This window comes from Molossus molossus, unplaced genomic scaffold (assembly GCF_014108415.1).
Source record: "Molossus molossus isolate mMolMol1 unplaced genomic scaffold, mMolMol1.p scaffold_m16_p_11, whole genome shotgun sequence".
Taxonomy (NCBI): domain Eukaryota; kingdom Metazoa; phylum Chordata; class Mammalia; order Chiroptera; family Molossidae; genus Molossus; species Molossus molossus.
In genome coordinates, this window is record NW_023425346.1 from 57136138 (window position 1) to 57158117 (window position 21980).

General features: G+C 36.4%; 1 protein-coding gene across 1 annotated transcript in view; it reads left to right on the forward strand.

The window, feature by feature from the left end:
• Positions 1–1812: 1812 nt before the first annotated feature.
• The window catches only part of STK17B (serine/threonine kinase 17b), a 28073-nt gene continuing 7905 nt past the window's right edge, over positions 1813–21980 (forward strand). The window contains exons 1-3 of the mRNA XM_036255081.1: positions 1813–2084; positions 11487–11652; positions 17708–17920. Of these exons, the coding sequence (XP_036110974.1) occupies positions 11531–11652; positions 17708–17920 (335 nt within the window). The 5' untranslated portion in view covers positions 1813–2084; positions 11487–11530. The remainder of the gene's footprint in view (positions 2085–11486; positions 11653–17707; positions 17921–21980) is intronic.

The window sequence follows — 21980 nt, forward strand, 5'->3', positions numbered from 1 at the left end:
ACCGCAAGGCCATAGATGGTACAGTCTGCTCCTTAGCACCAGAAATTCCTTGTTACTTGAACTACAGTGCCTGAGCCCAAACAAGTGTAGTCGAGTGTCCTTTGGGTAGTGTGCTAAAGCCTGGCTGACAAATCTGACATCAGGTACTAGAGTTAATCTATTTAGGGGCACAAATAGACTGGAACAAGTGTAAGCCCTGTACCTATGAACATAGGGCAAAGAGGTGACCAGGCTAGGAGTGAAAAATAGGAAACTGCAAAGATTTCTGATTTCTGGAGAGTGAAACCTTCTTCAAGTTGGAAATTAATGAACAGGTGCTTATGAGAAGGATGGTGAAACCTGGAGCCAAGGCCAGGGCAGGAAATGCAAGACATGAAAAGCCCTGGGAGGCTGATTCGTTAGAGTGGAGGGCTGTGGCCAGAAGGGTTGGTTTAATGCAGTGATGGAGAAATGTGAAGTGGTGTGGGACTGGGAGGATGACAGAGAGGAGGACCCACTGTGAAGAGATTGCGAAGAGCTGGCCACTGATCAAATGTTGGAACTGAGGAGGTCCACAGTTAAACCACACACAAAACAAAAATCCCTACCGCGACACAGCCCTGTGATCCCTACAGGTGACTATTCCCACCGCTGGTGCTGAGACCTCTGGGATGCCACGCCTGTGTTTGTAAAAAGGCAAGATGGCAACAGTCTCATTGGTTTGGGGACCTAAATAATGGTAACTGAACATTCCACTTCAGCGTGTGGCTTCTCTTGTCACTCCAATAGCAACAAGAAGCTAGGTAGGCGGATGGAATATCCTCCAAGCGCCAAGGCTTAGGGAATAGATACATTACACTGGGATGAGTCACTAAGTGAGAACAAGCTGACTACACTGGATGACAGGAGGCATTTTAAGCATTTATCTTGGGGAAAGTATGAAGAGCCAACAGGATGGCTTAATGGGACTTTTCTTGGTTTACTGGGATAGAAGTGAAGCAGAAACTCCTCTTTAAATGGTGAGTGAGTGTTAAAGTCTTTTGAAAGAGAGTGAGCCCCCCAATATATCTTCCCAATAGTCTTCTACAATTATTGTAAATATACTCTGCAACCAATCCTAGATTATATAGAACAAGACAAAAACTCAATTGTGTCTTGCACAGAATTTGCAGCCTTTTCATTCTCTTCAAGGGATAACAGACACTGAGTCATTTACTGCGGGCTTCGGTCTTTTCGGTTAGCACCCTCTATGCAAAATCAGCCATTCCCCCTACGGGGACCTGTCCTTCCACCGCCTTTCAGCCGCGCCTCGGAAAGACGCGGTTCGCCGAGGCGACGTCGATGGCGGCAAGTTGTAGCGAACTGGGCTCTGCACCTCCGGGTGGGCTCTGGTCACGAGGAAGAAGACTCGGAAGAGGCAGAAAACAGGTCTCCGGTAGGAACAGAAGTCTGGGGATGAGTGGGGAGAGGCTACTGTTGCTCCTTCCCTCTCCCCAGTCTGCCTATGCTCACACCTCGTGGACTGCCCACTCTGAAGGCAGCAGTGGTGCAGCCGACTGGAGTTACAGCCCGGCGCGCGGGCCCAGCAGCGCCCACCTCACCCCTCCCTGGTAGCAATTACCTCAGCGCCCCACCTGCAGCGCAGCTCCGCCCAGCCTCCTGCTCACCCGGCGCGGGCCACACCCTCTCACCGCTGGGGCCCCGCCCCGTAGCACGCGCCGCCGGCTGGAGCCCCGCCCCGCCAATCACGTGACGGCCCCGCCCTCCATACGCGCTCGGATTGGCTCTCCTGACGGAGGGGGTGGGATCGAGCAAACAGCACTGCCCCGCAAAGCGGCTGCAGTTTTCAAACCTCAACTGTAAGTTCGGGTCACCGTCTCCGCTGCCGTCGCCGGGAACCACCTCATAAGGGGCCGGGAGCCACCTCACAAAGGGCCAGGTCACAACTGCTGGAAGAATAAAAGTGGGTGTTGCACGCTCGGAGCCACCCGGAACCTCACCCGGCTAGAGCTGGAGGACGCGTCCTGTCGGGGCCACCGGCGTGGGGCGGGACGGGAGCCCCCGTGGAGGGGCCAACTTGGAGAGAACCTGCTGCGGCCGGAGCGGTCAGTATCTCCCTCCTCGCGTGTCCGCGGTCCTGCTGGGATTGACGGCTAGGCTAGGGGCGGCGACTCCATTTCCGAACCAGCCCCCTTTACCTTCGGGGTCGGGACCCCTAGGTGGGCGGAGTCCCGAGGAGGGCCCGGGGTGAGGGCGGACCCGGGGTACCCTCCGTCCGGCCTGGCGGAGTTGGCTCGGACTCTGCCACTCCTCCGGTGGCCCGACCGCCCCGGGCCCGTCGCCGCGTTCGGCTGGAGCCCTGCTTCCCCGGTTCCTTCGGGCTGGGCGCGGGGGGCGGCCGGGGTCCTGCCCACGCCGTCCCGGCCGGGCCCTCTGTGCGTGCGGTGTGCGTGCGCGCGCCGTGCCCGGCCGCCCGGGCTTTCCCGGGTCGCGTCCCGCGGGGCCGGCGTCCGGGCCGGCTCGTGCGCGTCCCTTCCCGGTCGCGTCGACGTGGGCCCTGAGGTCCCCCCCGCGCTCGCGGCCGTGGTGTGGGCCCCGGACGTGTTCACATCTGGACTCGTGGGCACGTCCCGCGCACAGCTGTTTCGTCTGGAGAAAGTTTGTGCTCGGCTGTGGGACGTTCTGAGTTACTGCGGGCGAAGTTTCTCAAGGCAAGGGGTGGGAAAGACGAACGGCCGTGGTTCCGTGATTTTCCGCGATCGGATTTTACTTGGACGCCGTGTAACCTCTTAAGTGTCCATGGCCTGTGCTCAGACTGTATCACCACATGATTTTGACATTTACCCAGCTCTTTCAGTGCAGGGAAAAGTTCACTTGAATTCTCGTAGAGAGAGAGGTAGAGACAGAGTTGAAAGAGACTTCGTGGCAGCTGGTGACTGATAATCGTTTTTTGTAGAGAGGGCGGGTGGAGTTGTGATGAGACTAGTCACTCCGACATCGAGTTGCATATTGAAGTGAAGAAAATACATGTAAAAACTCCATCCACATGACCTAATGTCAGTGTTCGGTCTGCGTGTCACATTCACTGGTTGCTTTGCCAACGCAGATGTTTACATCTGTGGTACTAGCGATATGCTGGGCTGCAGCGATGTTTGCTGCGGGAAGGCCCCCGGAGGACTCAAGGCTCGGGGATGTGCGCTCAGACCGCGTGGCGGACGGAGGTGGCTGGACAAGTGACAGCTACGAACCGGGAGCACGATTTCATTACAGAAAAACGATAAACCTTTCTCATCGATACGCCCTTTAGTAGTTTCATAGTGAACTGTCCAGAAGTAGTTTTCAACAACCCCAAAATGTTTGTTTCATAAGTACAGTATTAAACCACATAGAATTGTGTACTTTTGAAAAAGCAGGTCCATAGAAACATTGCCCTAGTTTAAGACGCCTCTTCTGCCCTTCATCTTCTGAGAAGATGTTAAATTATGTATGTATGTATGTATGTATGTATTGGTATGTGCCCCTAGCGGGAACCGAACCTAGGACTCTCTGGTCCACAGGCTGACGCTCCAACTGCTGACCCAAATCGGCCAGGGCTAAATTTTTTTAAAATATGTTTAATATTTTAATAACTGGAGTTCTTACTAATAGCTGCTTTATTTTTGAGATGCATGTGCATTTTAGGTAATTTTTCTGAATCACGGATCTGAAGTTGAAGTGAAATATACTTACATGGCAGTGTATATGAATTTAAAAAGTAAAACGTGTAATAATCTGAAGGCCTTTCTTTTTCTGTGCATACAGAATGGTTGTGGTTTCTCTTGGGCTCATTGAAGAGTGCATTACAGTTTGGTTAAAGTAGAATTAGTTTTTGCACTGACAGTGTTTTACTGTTAAGTAAACATTTAAACATATTTTAAAAGCTGTTTTGAAGCTGTTTGATCATTATGAGAGAATTTTCTTATCAACCTTTTTTTGTTTGTCTTAGAGCCCCAATTTAAAACCCAAGAATCAAGGAAATCCATGCTAACACTTTCACTTAATCATAAAATTGTCATTAAATTGCACATATATTATACTGTAGAGCATATTTCCTGTATATAAAATTGGCAGCTAAACAAGAGTGCTTCTAGATTTTCTGCTTTTAAAGGATTTTGATTGATTCTTATTTTTTTAAAGAATTTTTTGCATCCTGCAGGTATTGATTGTGTCAGAAACATTAACAGTCATTTATGTACTTCTTTTCCACTTGGGAAAACTGTGAGTGTTTTAGTTGCTTTAGTTTTCCACAATATTGATGACAAAATTCAGTGATTTAATTTTAAGTGGCATATATTCTATGATAGACTATAATCAAAGCATATTTCTTTGAATATTTTAATTAATAAATTTACTTATAAATTAAGTTACAAGCACATATTTTTATCTAAATATGTTGTGCTAAATGTAATTTTCAAGACATACTTTGTTAAAGTTTTTTTTTTCTTCATTTATGTATCCTTCACCCCAGCAAATACATTTAACCTTGAATTTTGACATTTAAACTGGTCAGTTCGTTTCTTTTAATATTTATATGCTAATAGTATTTATATGTTAATAAAACTAACATATTTTGTTGCACCCCTGACTCTTGGCAACTTCTTCCCCAAAAGAGGGCACAGTTATACTTGAAGCATTTAAAATTTTTTATATTAACAGTGTGGTAGTAGGTTCATCTTTAATCCTTAAATGATCACATTCCATTTTGCATTAGAATAGTTATGGAATAAACAGTACTTAAGTGATACTATAAGTAAACAGTACTTTATTTTACAACAAAAACTTAATTTTTCATCTGATGAATGACAAGCACTGTGTGTTTCTTGGCCACTATTTTTGTTTTGCAACATCTTCCTATACTGTTTCACAATTATAGGGTTTGATTCTTTTTCTGAAATTAGAAAAGATGGCACCAGGCCTTACTGTCCTGGCACAGAATCAGGGCTGGCTGGGGTCGTTATCCAGGACTTCAACCCTTGGATAGAATATATGCTAGACAGCTTGGACTAGAGTCAGTTATCTGGCTTGCTACTGTGATTTTCAAAGGACTAAATTCTTGATTTACTCTTTCTATTCAATCTTTAAAAAAACAAAAAAATACGTTAATAGAATACATATAAAGAATAAAGTCTCTGAAATTGGAAATCATCGTTATTCCTATGTCTACATCATTACATTTACCACTTCTAATCAGTGACTAAAAATGGATCCCTCTGCCACACTAGCAGAAATTTCCGCCTTTTTTATTTTGACTGATGCTAGATAAACACATCTCCAATTTCTCTGTTTCCTAGGGAAAATTTTGTAGCTATAAATGCCGATGTAGAAAGGAATTGTTTCCTTGTAATCGTGTGCCTCACTTTGCTTTCCATTGCCTTTCAAATTTATTTCAGGAAAATCTAGATTGATCAGTCCTTGACAAGGCAGTATCTGAATTAATTTCCTGATTGAAGTAGCTCTTGAAATATTGATTTTCCTAGCTGTAATAGGTATTTACATAAAGACAGGTGGCTACCTAGTCTGGAAAAGCAGGTAAATACAAAATAAATAGCCTCCTTTTAAGGCCCAGATCAAGTCTAAAATAAATGGTCTGTTGGTATTATATTACAATATATGATAAAATAATGTCCATATTTTCACAGTTTTGGTCATCCTGTTTAGAATTGAAAATATTTAATAGCAATATAAAATATACCTTATTTTATTTGACCAAATACTAAATTAAGCAGAGACCAGCTGCATTTGAAGCTCTAATACTATAATTTCAAGATAGATCGCAAGTTCTGCACAACCTTTGATGATTTGAGATGTACCTACAAATTCTTCTTGCTGTGTTTAGTAATTCTTAGAATCCAGTTCATCAAATCTTTTGAAAGTTCCTACCAGGTGCCAGACACCTTGCTGGGAGTTTAGGCACAAAAGTAAATGGTTGCTGTTTTTTAGACACTAAGCATAATTGGAATTTAGTATGTTAGATATTGAGGTACAGAGATATGTCAAGGTTCTTATTTGAAGCATACAGGAGAGGCACTTTACCCAACCTGTGGGTTTTTAAAAAGTCAAAGCTTCCGGGGGTGGGGGCGAGATCACATTCTGTGTGGAGATATGAAGGATGCATAAGAAAAGTTAACCATTTAAGGAAAGGTAGAAAGTATATTTCAGGCAGGAAAGTATAACAGAGATGTGAAGGCAAAATATGAGATATGAGTGTGGCAGGAAATTAAGCTGATGTGCACCTGGCCTCAGACACTTGTGTGTGTCATGCTATAAGGACTTAATAGCTTGTACATACTGGGAAGCTAATGAAGAGATCAAAGCAGACCGTTTAATTCTCTAGGTGTTTTCATTTACTGTATAGGATATATTCTATTTTCATGAAACATTTTTGTTTGATAAGTTTGAAATGAATATCATGATGAATATTTTAAAAATAGAGCTATTTAGAGGTTTATAGGGATTGTTTGTCTTACTTTTGACCACATCACATTTGCTTTCTCCTTTTCAGACCCAGATCAAGTCTAACATTTCTTTCTGTTCCTTCCTTTACTGATCTATATCTGAATTCTTATTGCAATTATTGTAATGGGTGTTAATAAAAAAAATTTTTGTAAATAAGTTTCAGATACTATTATTCCTAGTAGTGCTATGTAATTAAAAGCTTAATTGTATCTTGCCTTCTATTACTCTTTTACTATTTTCTAGTGCTTGGTGGTGTCTATGATTGTGTGTCTACACACACACATACACACACACATGCATTCACACATAAATTTCCTAAATCCCTTAATATTTTTGTTATTAGTATAACCTAATAAAGTGTTATGAAATGAATTTGAAATGGAGTGAAACATAGTTATAGGTCTGTGAATTATGGTAGAAAACAAGAAAAGGTTGAGGATTGTTTGTTGGAGTTGAAGGGAATAGAAGAAATAGAGAGCTTACTGATAACCTTTATGTACTCAAGGATTAAATCTTATATGAAGGGCAACCAGATGTTTGTAGAGGTTTGGTGGACAAAGGTGACATTCAGCTCTGCTATATGCAAAATTGGCCAAAGGAGAGGATATGGAAAAATATCTAGGTTGTGGCAACTGGTTCAAGCGCAGTAAATAGAAGGAAAATGCACTTAAGGGGTGCTATATAAATACCTAAAGCAATTTGTAACATAGGTACTGTATATTAGCAATAAGTGGATAAGTAAGATTCAGTCATCAGAAATGTGCTCTTTGTTTTTTTCTGAGGCATGGCTTGTGTTCCAGCATATTCAGAGCTGTAGTAAAATATATCACAGTTCAAATAATGAGTTTTGTATTAACATGTATTTTAAAAACTGCTGATTGCCCAGTGCTGTTTTCAGCTACATGTATAATCATACAAATACTTGTGGTATATTCATTCATTATGATGACCACCTGTACATGTGTGGGAAGAAAAATTTGTTAGGGTGAAAAATAAATACAAACCAATGTTCTGTATTAGGAAATACTACTTAGTAGCTTGAGTAACAAAGCCTTATTTAGATTGTCATTATTTATTTCAATCATTAAAAACAAAAAACAAACTTAAGTTCTTTTTTCTTCAAATATATACTAAATAATAGGTATTTTAAACACTTACTAATTAACATTGTGTTTTGATATCAACATTTTAGATTTTTTTAAGGGATCCCAGGATGATTTTGGATTTTCATAAGTGACAGACATAATAAAGGCATGTCAAGGTTACAAATTGTTATTCATTATATAGAATTTATAAAATTAATTTGGAATTTCTTAAATTGTTTTTTCTGTGCAGTATTAAACAAGACATTAATTCTTGCTTAGCATTTATTCTAAATGCTTATATGGTCTCTGCATAAGAACTGGCATTATTTGGATAATGAACACCATCTCCTCTGTATAAATGCAGAGAAAATGTTGGGGCCTTGAAAAACCTGAGGAGTAATGGCTCTTGCACTTCTCCCAGTAAACCCTTAATGTATAAAGAGATGTTTTGCTGTTGCAAATGGGTTTCTGCATTTAGAGTCCAGTCATATATATTTATGTCCATCTTTTTGACCCAAAGGTATTATTAATTTTTATTAGTTACTAAAGTATTACCAGCTTAGTGTAGATAACTTAAACACAGGAAAGTATAAATACTGCCATGATCCCACCACCCAAAGATAACCACTATTAACATTTTGCCATTGTTTTCCAGTCTTCTATTTGCTTTTATATTGCCCCACAAAATTTTCATATTGTATATAAAGTTTTATGTCTTCTTTTTTTCACTTAATAATTTTAGTAAAAAAAGATTCTTTGAAAGCACAGTTCTTGAGTATATTATTTAGGTGTGTTTAACCATTTCCCTGGTGTTGGACTTTGGGGTTTTCATTCATTCCATAAGTTTCTCCCCCCCACCACTATCATAAAACTTCACTGAACATAAATTTTGACTATATGTGAGATCCATATTGATTCTTTTGAAACTTGAGAGCAGAAAATACTTATTTGTAAAATATATCTTAGTTCTACTAGAGTTCTTATGAATAGATTACTCTGTAACTGATAATATTACAGCATGAGATAAACATCTTAGGTTCTAAAATCTAGATGAGGTGAACATCTTAGACTCAGAAGTCTATATTCTGTCTCTGTGATTGAATTTGATATGTTCTGTTCTCATCTTTCCCAAATCCTGATTGATGAACAATGTTGAGAATATAGTCCAATTTGTATCCATAATACAGGTACATCTCTTTCTGTATGTATTACACACACACACGTATAATGTAAATGTGATCATAAGCATTCATATTTGTAGACTTTTAATTATTATTTTTTAATTTTATTTTTCAATTAAAGTTTACATGTATTAGTTTCTGGTGTACAGCATAGTGATTAGACAGTCATATACTTTACAAAGTACTCCCCCCAATATTTCCAGTACCCACCTGGCACTGTACATAGTTACTACAGTATTATTGACTATAGTCCCTATTGCTGTACTTTACATCTCTATGATTGTTTTGTAACTACCAATTTGTACTTCTTCATCCCGTCACCTTTTTCACCCAGGCCCTCAATCTCTCTCCCCTTTGGCAGTCATCAATCGGCTCTCTTTGAGTCTGTTTCAATTTTGTTTGTTTTGTTTTTTAGATTCCACATAGACTTTTAAATTTAGAAATAAATTTGTAAAAACACAAAGATGACCTGAAAAAATAGATTGAGCATAGAAATTGGTAACTGTATTCATTTTTTAAGAGAGGAATATGTGACCAATGAAATTCAGTGCCACCAGAACTAAGAAAGTGCATACATTGTTCATTAAAACAAAATTATAAAGATAGAATTTTAAGAGTTGAGTTTAAGCTTACTTGGGGTGAGAGTTTTGTATATGGAAACAGGGTACTCAACACTGGCAGAAGACTGCTTATAGAGTATCTTTGGCTAGGATATTAACAATTATTTATGTATTAGACAATCATGATATAGTCTCATGACAAGTATCATAACAGTGTCATTCTGCATGAGTTCATATTTTAATTTGTAATCTTTAGAGCTCTACAAGATAGATTCTATTATCATCCATACTTTAGAGGCAGCAAGATGGAAGCATTTCTCACTAGTAATCAGAGAAATACAAAGAAAATTACAAAATTCCATTTCACCTTCATCACACTTGAATAGCCAAAATTTGAAGTCCAAATGGGACAAATGTTGACAAAGAAATGATAAGCCCTCCCACCCAGTGGTAGTGGGAATATAAACTGGGAATGAAAAGAAGGGACCGACTTCAACTGTGTCTATGATGTCTTACTTGTTTTTAATTTAAACACAATGTGGCAAAGTAAAAAGGTTGAAAAAGCAAGTGTTTGTTATGATATTTATTTGAAATATTTATTTCTTATTTTTAAAAGAAGCTGTATTAAAATAGTTTACTAAGCTACCATAATAAAGTACTGCAGATTGGGTGATTTAAGCAACATAAATTTATTGTCTCAGTTCTGGAGGGTAGATCAGTTTCAGCAGGGTCAATGTCTTCTGAGGATTTTCTGTTTGGTTTGTAGATGACCTCCCTGTATCTTCACATGATCTTCCCTCTGTGTATTTCTGTTTCCTAATCTCCTCTTTTTATAAGGATACCAGTCCTGTTCGATCAGGGGCCACCCTAATGATCTCATTTTTAACTTTATTACCTCTTTAACGGCCCTATCTCCAAATACAGTCACTTTCTGAGGTGCTGGGGGTTAGGACTTCAGCATACGAATTTTTAGGGGAGCACAATTCAGCCCATAACAGTAACCAAGTTAAATAATTTGGTTAAGATCTCGTAGTTGGTATGATGGATATATGGGATTCATACCTAGATGTGATTCAGTTCAAATGTTATTTCAGAATGCTATGCTGCTATGCTTAGACTACTAGAGATGTACCCCCAAACTTGTTATGACTTTGTTTTCCCAAAGACCAAGAGCACTAGAGAAAATTTTCTGACTTAAGAATAAAACCAATAAAACAGAAGCCGAAAACACTGAACTCAACCACACTACTTATTTGCTAAGTTGAATTTGGGTTTAGGAAGATAAAGAACCAGTACATGTCAAGTAGAAAATTAGAAGAAAAATGTGGCCGAGAAAGAAAAAAATCCTAGGGGGTTATTATAAGAGGGTGCTAGAAGAAGAATACTGGATCTTTTATTAGATAGGCATAGCAGAGAATGAGAAGTATCTTAACATATATAGTCTGCTATTATTATATGAATTCCATTAATGTGAAATAGTAGTTTTGATGCTAAAACTGAATACATGTAAATATCACCAAGTTTGAGATAAATATGAGCTTCAGATATGCATCAGAACTCCAGAATGAGGCTTTCTGTGTGGTCAGTCACTCATTCAACAAAATTATAGAGCTCTTCGTACATGGCAGCCTCTGTGCCTGCTTCTGCCAAAAGAAAGAAACTCTAAGACCCATGAAAGTCTTTGAATTTAGTCTTTAAATGTAGACAGTCCGTAAAACAAATTCTATTTTTTGCAGTCACTCAGATGTCAGTATTGTAACTCATAAAATGTGAATTCACCCCCAAGTTTGTTTGGCCATGTGAAATTAAATTTAAAAAGAATAATCATTACTTTGCTATGATAAATTATCTTGTATTGTAAAGATATAACTTTTAAAGAATGGAAGTTTAAAAATGAAATAGAATGATTTCTTGTATTAAATTATTACAAATATTTTTAAAAGCATTTTACAGTTTTTTTTACAGTGGTTTTTATTCTGAATGAAGTCAGTAACTTAGTTCAAGTGATGTAGAGGTGGTACCAGTTTATATGTGTGCATTTTAAATCTTCTTTTTGGTTGCATCTTATAGCTATATTTGGAGCTGATAATGTAATGCACATCCTGTCTGAGATAACATCTTTCTTTTTTCTTAATTACATTTAAGTTATATCCTGTATCTTCTGTTTTTTTGTTTGTTTTTAATAGGTAAAAATAAGTGACTCAAGAAGCATATCTAGAAGTCATCTAACATGTCAAGGAGAAGATTTGATTGCCGAAGTATTTCAGGCTTACTAACTACAACTCCTCAAACTCCAATAAAAATGGAAAACTTTAATAATTTTTATACACTGACATCTAAAGAGCTAGGAAGGTAAGGACATTTTATTTGTATGCTATTTAAATTCACATTTCGGATTTGTATGCCTGTAGTTATATAAAAATCATTATTTAACAATGATTAGAAATAAAAGTCGTCATCTCTGCTTTTATTATACAAGGTCTAGTTTTAACTGACTAGAGGGTTAGTGAGCTTTTATGATATATTATATATCCCACCTAACTTTAGAGCCCCTAATAGTAGGTCAGGGTTTTTATTTGAGGTGGTACACGGGAAGTGGCAGCTTCAGCATAGTGAACTACCAACAGGCTCTGTGATCTCAATTAAATTACTGTACCTCTTGGTGCTGTAGTTTCCTCATCTGAGAAGCAGGAATGAAGGTAATTGTTTCTATCTTACATGGTTGTTGTGAGGATTAAATTAGTTAATATTTATAAAGCACTTATTAGAGTGCTATATAAGTTTTTGTTAAATAAAAAATTCCTAGGATATTGTGCTGGGCTAAAAAAAAAAAAATGGTTAGATTATCCTCCTCTTTCCTAAATGAAACAAAAAACAACAACTTATATTTGATAGTATAATTCTGTATGACAAAGAATGTATATTCTAGCCCTGGCCAGTTTGGCTCAGTGGTTGGAGAGTCGACCCCCGGACCAGAAAGTCCCGGGTTCAGTTGCCGTTAAGGGCACATACCTCCGTTGCAGTTTGTCCCCAGCCCCAGTTGGGGTCGTGTGGGTGACAACCACTCGATGTCTCTCTCGCACATTGATGTTTCTCTCTCTCTCTCTCTCTTTCTCCCTCTCTCCCTCCCCGCTCTATCTAAAGATAAATGCAAAAATGTCCTCAGGTGAAGAAAAAAAAAAAAGAATATATTCTATAAGTAAAACTTGTACTTACACTAATACTAATCTATTTTGATTTAACCAAGGAGTAAATTCCTTAATGTGTAGGGGTGACCTGCGATTATAAGACTATTTTAGCACTACCATTTTCATATATATGGAAGTTATAAAAGATATACCAAGTTATTTAAGTTATATATTCAGCATCTGTTGAACTTTAAATTAAAGACACTTAACAAAGGGTTAGAAAATTATTAGTTTTTATCCTCAGTTTGATTTTAATTCTGGAAGCAGTGTTTTGGTTTATGTAGAAATAGTTTACTAAGTCTGTGTTTGCATTGATAAATGTACAGTAAAATAGTATGATTAATTTTTATCTTTGAAAATCTCAAAGTGAAAACAAAAATTGAATCATGAAAAGTGATTATGTTCTTTACAGATGTTGCAAAATAAGGATGATATCTACCTATCTACCTCATCAGACTAAGAACTAAATGTGAAAGCACATTTCATAATTTCTGGTATATTTATTTAATTATGTTTAAAACATTTGAGTGCTTTAATGTATTAAAATATAGTTTTAAAAACCTTTCAGAATGTTTTTAATTGTTTAGTTCTAAATCTATAATTGTTTCTTTTTACATTATAACAGGAAAACATAAGTTTTCTTTTACTTACCTATATCCCACATCGAATAGTTATAGAATTTTTGCATTGGAAGGACTTTAGTGGTTACTGGTCTTCTAAAATATAAACTTTTATGCAACATGGCAGTCTTTTTTATAATTTTCTTGACAAGCTTTTTACCCAGCCTCAACTTGAATGCTTCAACGATGGGGAACTCACTACCTCAGAATGTGTCTGTTCCACTTTGTGAGCACTTCTTAGACAAAGCAAGTTCTGTTTTCTACTCTGTTAGCATCTACCCAATAAACACAGTTCTTCTTTTGTAGCTGCATGTAATGTCCATGTGAAAATCCTTCAGAGATTTGAATATGGCTAAACATTGCCAGTTTTCTTAAATGCTCATCTTACGATGTGCAGATAGCCTTCCTTGATCCAGTAACCTTCTCTGAACCACTTTGTATTTTTTATTGTCAGTCTTAAAATAAGGAGACTTGAAGTAGACATAGTATTATCAATATCTTACTATCCACTATAGAAAAAAAAACTACATTTAAGGTTGCCTAAGATTCCATTAGGAGTTTTCTTTCTTTTAACAGTCATGTCAAATATATGACCTATGGCATCCTTTAGTATGTTGTAAACAAATTAACCTGGATGACAGTTAACCTATTTTTACTCTGAACCTAGAGTTGTCTAAAATTGTGTGATTTCCTTTTCTTTTTGATGAGAGGGTGGACTAGATGTCTCCAATTTTCCTTCTGTTGCAAAAATGTTTGGAAACTGTTTTGAACAGGTTAACTGAATGCCTTGAACAGTAAATACAATAAAGGGCATTCTTTTCTATTTTTCTGAGTTACTATTTTGATGCATAAATGTACATACATTTATTAAATTAACTGTAAAATAAGGGATATTATGGGAGCTAAAAAGTTTATAAAATTTCTTTGAGGGTTTTGGAAAAGTTAAAATTTGCAGAGAACAATTTAAATCGTTTTACAAATGAGATGCCATCATAAACTTGAATCAGATGTATTCTTTTACATTTTAGAGAAAAAACTCTTGATGGAATCTGATTAAAACAAATTTAGATTTCTAATATTCATCTTCTAATATCTTTATGAAAGAGACCTAACATTTTTAAAATTGATATGGGCTAATGAGTCATATGGTAAATATTGATATATCTAATTAGTAAACCTTGATAAATTGGAAATCATGACTTTTCATCTGCTGAGAACTTGCTTTAAGTTATTTTAATATCTTTACCAATATTAACATTCTATACTTTGTGAAATGGAAATTAGGATTAAATCTTGTTTCTTCTGAGGCTTGTAAATTTTGAAATATATACATGTGTAATTCTAGCATGTGGTGAACTACAAAATTATCTTTCTAAATCAATTGCTTTTTATTAATTTTAAGATGTTAGTGTTTTAGAATCTATTTTCCTTTAGCAAACTAAAATAACGTAGTAAATAGCTAACAGTTCATTTTTGACTCTTCTCAAAACTCTGCATTGTTCCTGTTTTTTAACATATTGGGTAAGTTTTTTTCTACCCTTCCCCCAGCTGAGGCAAGTGTTTCATAGGCCTTCTGTGGTCAGAAGGGTGAGGCTGATGCAGAAATAAACGTCAGCTTCCTGTGTGGCTTACCCTCCCCCCTCCTTTCACATTTTATTGTCTATTCTAGAATGCAGAAGGATAACCACTAGACCTTTTCACTGCTGGGAAATCTAGTCAGATATGCCTTTTTAGGGTATGAATTAAGTATATGTACATGTGAAGGGTTTTTAATTTTCTTAAATGTTTCTGTTAAATTTGATACAGGAATATTTAGTATTAAAGTTTATTTTGATAATTCTAAACTACAGTTAGAATTTTAGAATAGAAATCAAATACTTGATTTTTTCCTAAGTCATTTGATAAGTGTGGTAAAAATATTTAACCTTATTTAATAGTATGCAAATAAATATATATGTAAACTTTTATTAGAATCTCAAATAAACTTTAAATATATAAATGTTCTAAATACAGGATTCAAAATAGTAATATATATGGTATTATAGTAGGTACCTAACTTTTGCATTTATTCAACAGATTTTAGTTTTTATTATGTGTTAGCAAAGTGTAGATTTTTATAATTACTGTAGTAATTGGGACACACAGTCTCTGCCATCATGGGGCTTTTACTTAGTGGCAAACATTGACAAATAATTATCAATATCAGTTGGTCACCTTTGCCCTGGATTAAAGGAGAGCTAAATTTGTGTAAGAGAGCATCTTTAGAATACCTGAAACAGTTAGATAAAGTGCTATTATTTAATTTTTCTGTTTTTTTTCTGAGAAAATCCTGGCTTATAGATACATTTATAAAATTACAGCTGAACTAAATGGTCACAATTGGTGCTATAAAGTATGTGGACAATTTTCTTGGCCTACTATTTCTGTTTGCTCAGTTTTACGAAATGGATTTCTTCATAAAACTTAAAATTTCCTCTGTTTTAGACAAATTTTTATTTCTAAATCTAAGAGAGAATTGGCAGAAGTGAGTGAGTTACACGTCTTTAAAAATCTATCTTAAAAGGAGGAATTGTTTTGTAGTGGTTAGAACAGAGAGCTAGGAATTCACATTCCACAGTTTAATTCTTGACAATCCAGTTCCATATATGACCTTTCACAAGTCATTTAATCTTAATGTGACTCAGTTTATCCAGTATAAAATCTATAAAATATAAGTGGTTTGAATATAAAGTTAAGGGAATGATTAACCTTTTTGTGTGCTCATTGAAAAGCATCAATTTATATTCCTTTTGCATACAGCAAGAAAATACCTTATAGTTAAAATTAAACATCCTCAAATATTAAATGAAAAGTCTTCTAAAGAATAAGTTTATGCATGCAGAGTTGTTGACTTGATTTATATTTTGATAAATGTAGAAGAGTCAGATTATAGCTTGGTTAATTTTTTTGGCATTAGTAGCTATAATTTTTCAGCTTGAGTTCCAGTGTATTTCATTGGCACCAATTTGGAGGAAAATTGGGAAATAAAGAGTAGGAATCTTTGTCATACTGGTCCTTGAGAATAGTAAGTAAAATACAGTTAAGCAATATATTTTGTCCCCCACCTCCAATTCAATTATCAAATGTATAAAAATGTTTTCCTTGCAAAGCACCAGAAATGCTATGTTAGAAGTATATTCTGCCCTGGCCGGTTTGGCTCAGCGGTTAGAGCGTCGGCCTGCGGTCCGGAGAGACCCCGGTTCGGTTCCCGCTAAGGGCACGTACTTCGGTTGCAGTTTGTCCCCGGCCCTGGTTGGTCGTGCGGGTGGCAGCCACTCGATGTGTCCCTTCACGTCGATGTTTCTCTCTCTCTCTCCCTTCCTCTCTCTCCCTCCCACTCTATCTGTACAAAAAATGGAAAAATATCCTCGGGTAAGGATTAAAAAAAAAAAAAAAAGTATATTCTAAGGGAAATTGGGACAAGAGGAGTGATAGAACAAAAGTTACTCTCTGAAGATCCTTTATTTAGACTTCATTTGTTAGTATCTAGAGAATAATTTGAGCCGTAGGATGGGGTCCTTAATTTTGAATTCCCTGTACTCAGGCTCAGAATGTATATGAATGGGCTCAAAATCTGAAAACCCTTTGGAATTGTATGTGAAACTTTCTACTTAAGGGCATGTGTACATTTTTCCGGGTAGGCAGTTAATAGCTTTTACAAGTCTCTTATAAAAATAGCTGTAGGTCTTTGGTAAACTAGATTTTGGGCAACTGTAGGCTGAGAATACACACATTTACCAGTGACTTAAAATTTTGGCCGAGATGCTGAGCACTCTATTGGAGAGAGCTAAATACATGCTTATTCCTAAAATGACATATATGACTGTGATGGGTGTGTTTGTACATAGCTGTTGCTAACCATTAATTTTCTTAGTTGAAGCTGAAGTGTCTTGAGGTACTCTCCATAGGACATATATACTTTTGATATCTGTTATAGGCTTCATAGACTACTGAGCAATACTAAGAGATTTACTGGTAATACAGCTGACAGATTGTGATAAGGAAGCCTCAAAGTTTGTTAAAAGTAGTGTTGAATGACAAAGTGATTATACTAATAAAATTAAACGTCAAGTACCCATTTTTGCGTTTACATTTTTTTGTATTTGAAGGAAAGCTATTTTGATTAGAGTTAAAGCTATTACGTGTATGATCTTTGGAAATAGATCAAGATATAAATCCTCTCTGGGGCCTGAAAAACCAAGTTAGCATATACTGTATAGGACAGGACTGTTGTGATATTTAAACACAATAATTTACATGAAGAGTATAGTATGGAGTTGGTGTACAATGAGGTCTCCGCCTGCAATGATAATGTATTAATAGTGAAGCACAGATATAATTCTGTCTTATCCTATTGTTACATTTGCCCTTTTAATTTTTATGTAATAATAGTACTATAAATTTTATAAAAATACATGTAGCAGTTAAGAGAAAAATATAAATTTCATGGCATGATTTTTTAAATGATTGACTTTTAAGTTAGAGCTATAACAGTATTTGTGTTATATTAATATTATTCTTCATGGAAAAGTTAAAATTGATTGTCACTTTTTTTTCCAGAGGAAAATTTGCTGTGGTTAGACAGTGTATATCAAAATCAACTGGCCAAGAATATGCTGCAAAATTTCTGAAAAAGAGAAGAAGAGGACAGGATTGTCGAGCAGAGATTCTGCATGAAATTGCCGTACTTGAATTGGCAAAGTCCTGTCCCCATGTGATTAATCTCCATGAAATCTATGAAAACACAAGTGAAATCATTTTGGTATTGGAATAGTAAGTATACTCTTTAATAAATTTAAGTAAATGTGTATAGTACCTACTTTAATTGGTGGGATATGGTGACTTGAAATGTCAAGAACAAGAATGATAAAAGTATGACAAGAACCTGTAACTTGTAAACATTCCTGTTGATAAAATATTAGAGGAACATAATTTATATTCAAATATTTTCATAAAGCTAAGTGTACAGCCCCACAAACACTAAAACTAATTAAATAGCACAAAATAAACAAATGATAAAATGTTTGGGGAATGTGGTGATATGAATATACTTTCATTGCTAATGGCACAGAAATTTGATGAATTTGGGGGGGAATTAATCTGATAGGCAAATAGAATTTAAATTATTTACATATTTTGCCCATCTATTTGACAAACACATCCAGGGAGTAACCCAAGGAGAATAGAAGGTAAACTTGCATGAAGGTATACCTAGCATATTGTTTACCAAAGAAACACATTTAGTATGTATGATATGAACAATGTGTTACAAATTGTAGCAATAGAAATAAAATATATCTCTTCCCACAAGTCAGTGAAAAGTTGAAAATATCCAAGTATTCAACAGTTCATCAGGTAGGGGTAAGAGCATGCTTAAGCTAACTGATTGGTTAACCAATATACTGACATGTTACTAAAATAGTGCCTGTACTGCATGGCAGTCTGACACATTTATTACAAGTGTGTAAAATATGTGTTTCAACATCTGCAACAATTGAAGAGATCAACTAAATTTATGTTTAGTATGCTTTTGATTCTGATAGTCTTTTATAAAATAAATCTGCTTTATAATAAACTAAAGAGATAATAAGTATTTGTTTTGAAAATTCGTAAAATATAAATTCTTTATAATTCCTTGTAATTCTCTTTATTTATTTATTTTTATTTTTTATCCTCACCTGAGGACATTTCCATTTTTTGTTCAGATTGAGTGGGAGGGAGAGAGAGAAAGAGAGAGAGAGAGAGAGAGAGAGAGAGAGAGAGAGAGAGAGAAAGAAACATCCATGTGAAAGGGACACATCGAGTGGCCGCCTCCCACACGACCCAGCTAGGGCCGGGGACAAACTGCAACCCATGTATGCGCCCTTAGCGGGAACCGAACCCCAGTCTCTCTGGACTGCAGGCTGATGCTCTAAATTTCCTTGTAATTCTTTTTAGTAGCTAACCCGAATTATTGCTTTTCTTTTCAGGTTAAAAGTAGATTAACCTAATTTTAGTATTTAGTTATTTTAAGAATAAAGAGGTTTGTTAATATATATAAAAAATTAATTTTTTATTTTTTTATTTTTTCTTTCCTAAATGCCTTTTTATTTATTTATTTTTTACAGATGTTTCTCCTTTTTTCCTCATTGACACCTTTCTCCCAGTCCCGCCTCCCTCCCCCCAGCATTGTTGTCTATGTCCATTGGTTATGGAGGGACCTGGAGAGTATTATGCTAAGCGAAATAAGCCAGTCAGAGAAAGACAAGTATCACATGATCTCACTTATTTGTGGAATATAATGAACAAAATAAGGTGATGAATAAAATAGACCCAGAGATATAGAAGTAGGGTTCAGACTGACAAACTTCAGGGGAGGAGACAGGGGGAGTGGAAGGGAAGGGAAGAGATAAACCAAAGAACTTACGCAAAAAAAAAATAATAATAATGTTTTTGTCCAAGAAGTTGATTGCCTGCAATTAAGTTGTAAATGAAAATGATTACTTTGCAAAATGTTAAACTGACAAATAGTTCTTTCATTTAAGAATGAATACTATGTGCCTGGCTGGTGTGGCTTAGTGGATTGAGCATCAGTCCCGTGGACTGAGAGGTCCTGGTTTGATTCCCAGTCAGGGCACATGCCCAGGTTGTGGGTTTGATCCCCAGTAGGAAGTGTGCAGGAGGCAACCGATTGATGTTTCTCTCTCACATCGATGTTTCTATCTCTCTAAAAAAATCAATGAAAACACATTTAAAAAAAAAGAATACTATGTACATTTCTCAGAACACTAACATACTAAATAAGGTATATCATAACACCTTCAAAATAAATTAGAATTGCAGAAGAGCCCAGGATACTACCAATATGATTTCTCTTTTCATGTATTTTTTTTTATTACATTTGTCAGATTCTTCAACTGACCTTTAAAAAGTTATCTACTTGCATGATGACATCAGCATATTTGACTGGGTAAAAAGTAGCTAATGTTTTTCCAAAACAGTAATGGAATAGTACAACTAACATTCTTTAGCTTGACTCACCAGTTGTTGACATCTTGCCATATTAACTAAGCTATTTAAAATTTATGGTTATCTTGATATTTCTCCTTTACATGCCAAAATATTTATCCAGTTTCTACTAACTTCTATAATCTGCTTCTTATGTTATCTGTTTTTTCCCTTCTCTTAACTCTTGCTTATTTTCAATTTCCCATAGCTCCACCTGTGTACCTCTTTTGAGGGAAAAATGGTAGCCCTACAGCAGACATTGGTCAGTTGCCAAACTAAAGAGACAGTCTTTTGGCTCACAATCATAGTATTTGATCTTGTGACTGAAATAAGCAAGCAAAAAACCCATAGGATACTTTCCATGGTTATAAAAGTAATAACCTATTTATTGTGTTAAATTTAGAAGATATAGAAAATGGAAATCATATGTAAACTATGTTTACCTTTATGGCATATTCCTGAAGTTTACAATTATTCTTGTATTTCCGTCTATGCGTAGCTACCTTTAGAAACAAATTGTGATCTATTGGACCTACTCTATTATAATCCTTTTTTCACTTAAGAATATATTGTATATATTTTTATTATGATACAGTATTTCTAAACCTGGATTTTAATTTAGCAAAGACTTTTTAAAATTGCCTTCATAATCAGAGTTCAACAAGAAGCCCTAAATTCATAAAGGCTGGATATTGGCTAGATATAGAATTAGTATTTGTTACTCATTATTATAATAGCTAATATTTATTGAATATTTACCATGTGTCAGACACTGTGATGATCTGCTTTGATCCATATATCATCTGTTGAATTCAGTACTTTACATGACTTATTTATTTAATGCTTACAGCAACCCAGTAAAGTAGGATCTATCATTTTTCATTATGTATTATTATGTTACAGTAGAAGAAACAAAGGCACATTTGCTTACCGTTGCATTAGTATTATCTGCAGTGTCTTTGCAGAATTATACAGGATAGACTTTACTACTATAAATTTTAAGACAAACTAAATGTTTGCCCTGCCCAGTGTGGCTCAGTTGGTTGGGCTTTATCCTATGCACTGAAAGATCACTGGTTCAATTCCCAGTCAGAGCACATGCCTGGGTTGCCACCTGGATCCCCGGTAGGGGGCATATAGGAGGCAGCCAATATGCTTCACTCTCGCGTTGATGTTTCTCTCCCTCTCCCTTCCTCTCTTTCTAAAAGCAATAAAAATATTTTTGAGCCCTGGCAGGTTTTTCTCAGCAGTTAGAGGTTAGAGCATCTGCCCGCAGTCCAGAGAGGCCCGGGTTCGATTCCCTCTAAGGGCATGTACCTCGGTTGCAGTTTGTCCCTGGCCCTGGTTGGGCTTGTGTGGGTGGCAGCCAGTCGATATGTCTCTTTCACATCAATGTTTCTCTCTCTCTCTCTTTCTCTCTCTCTCTATTTCTCTCTCTTCCCCGTCTCCCTTCCCTCCCACTCTATCCAAAGATAAATGCAAAAAAAAAAAAAAAAGTGTCCTTGGGTGAAGATAAAAGAAAAAAAAATTTTTTTTTGAAAAATAAATAAAACTAAATGTTTCATACTCAGATTGTCTTTACCATGATAAAGTTAAGACAAATATTAAAGTTTATTTCTCAGCAATTTTTGAGAGATGCAGAGGTTTGGAGGAATTGAGGTATGAAGTATACATGATCAGAGCTTTCACATGTGTTCCTTATAGGCTCTCCCACACTTTTCTTTGGACTGTAGAACTAAATGTAAAGCAACAAAGCCCTGTGTCCTCTAGCTGCTGGCAGGCTCTGTATGGATGACTCGATTGTAAGTTATATCAGCAATGTGAAGGATCAGTCCTATGACTTTCA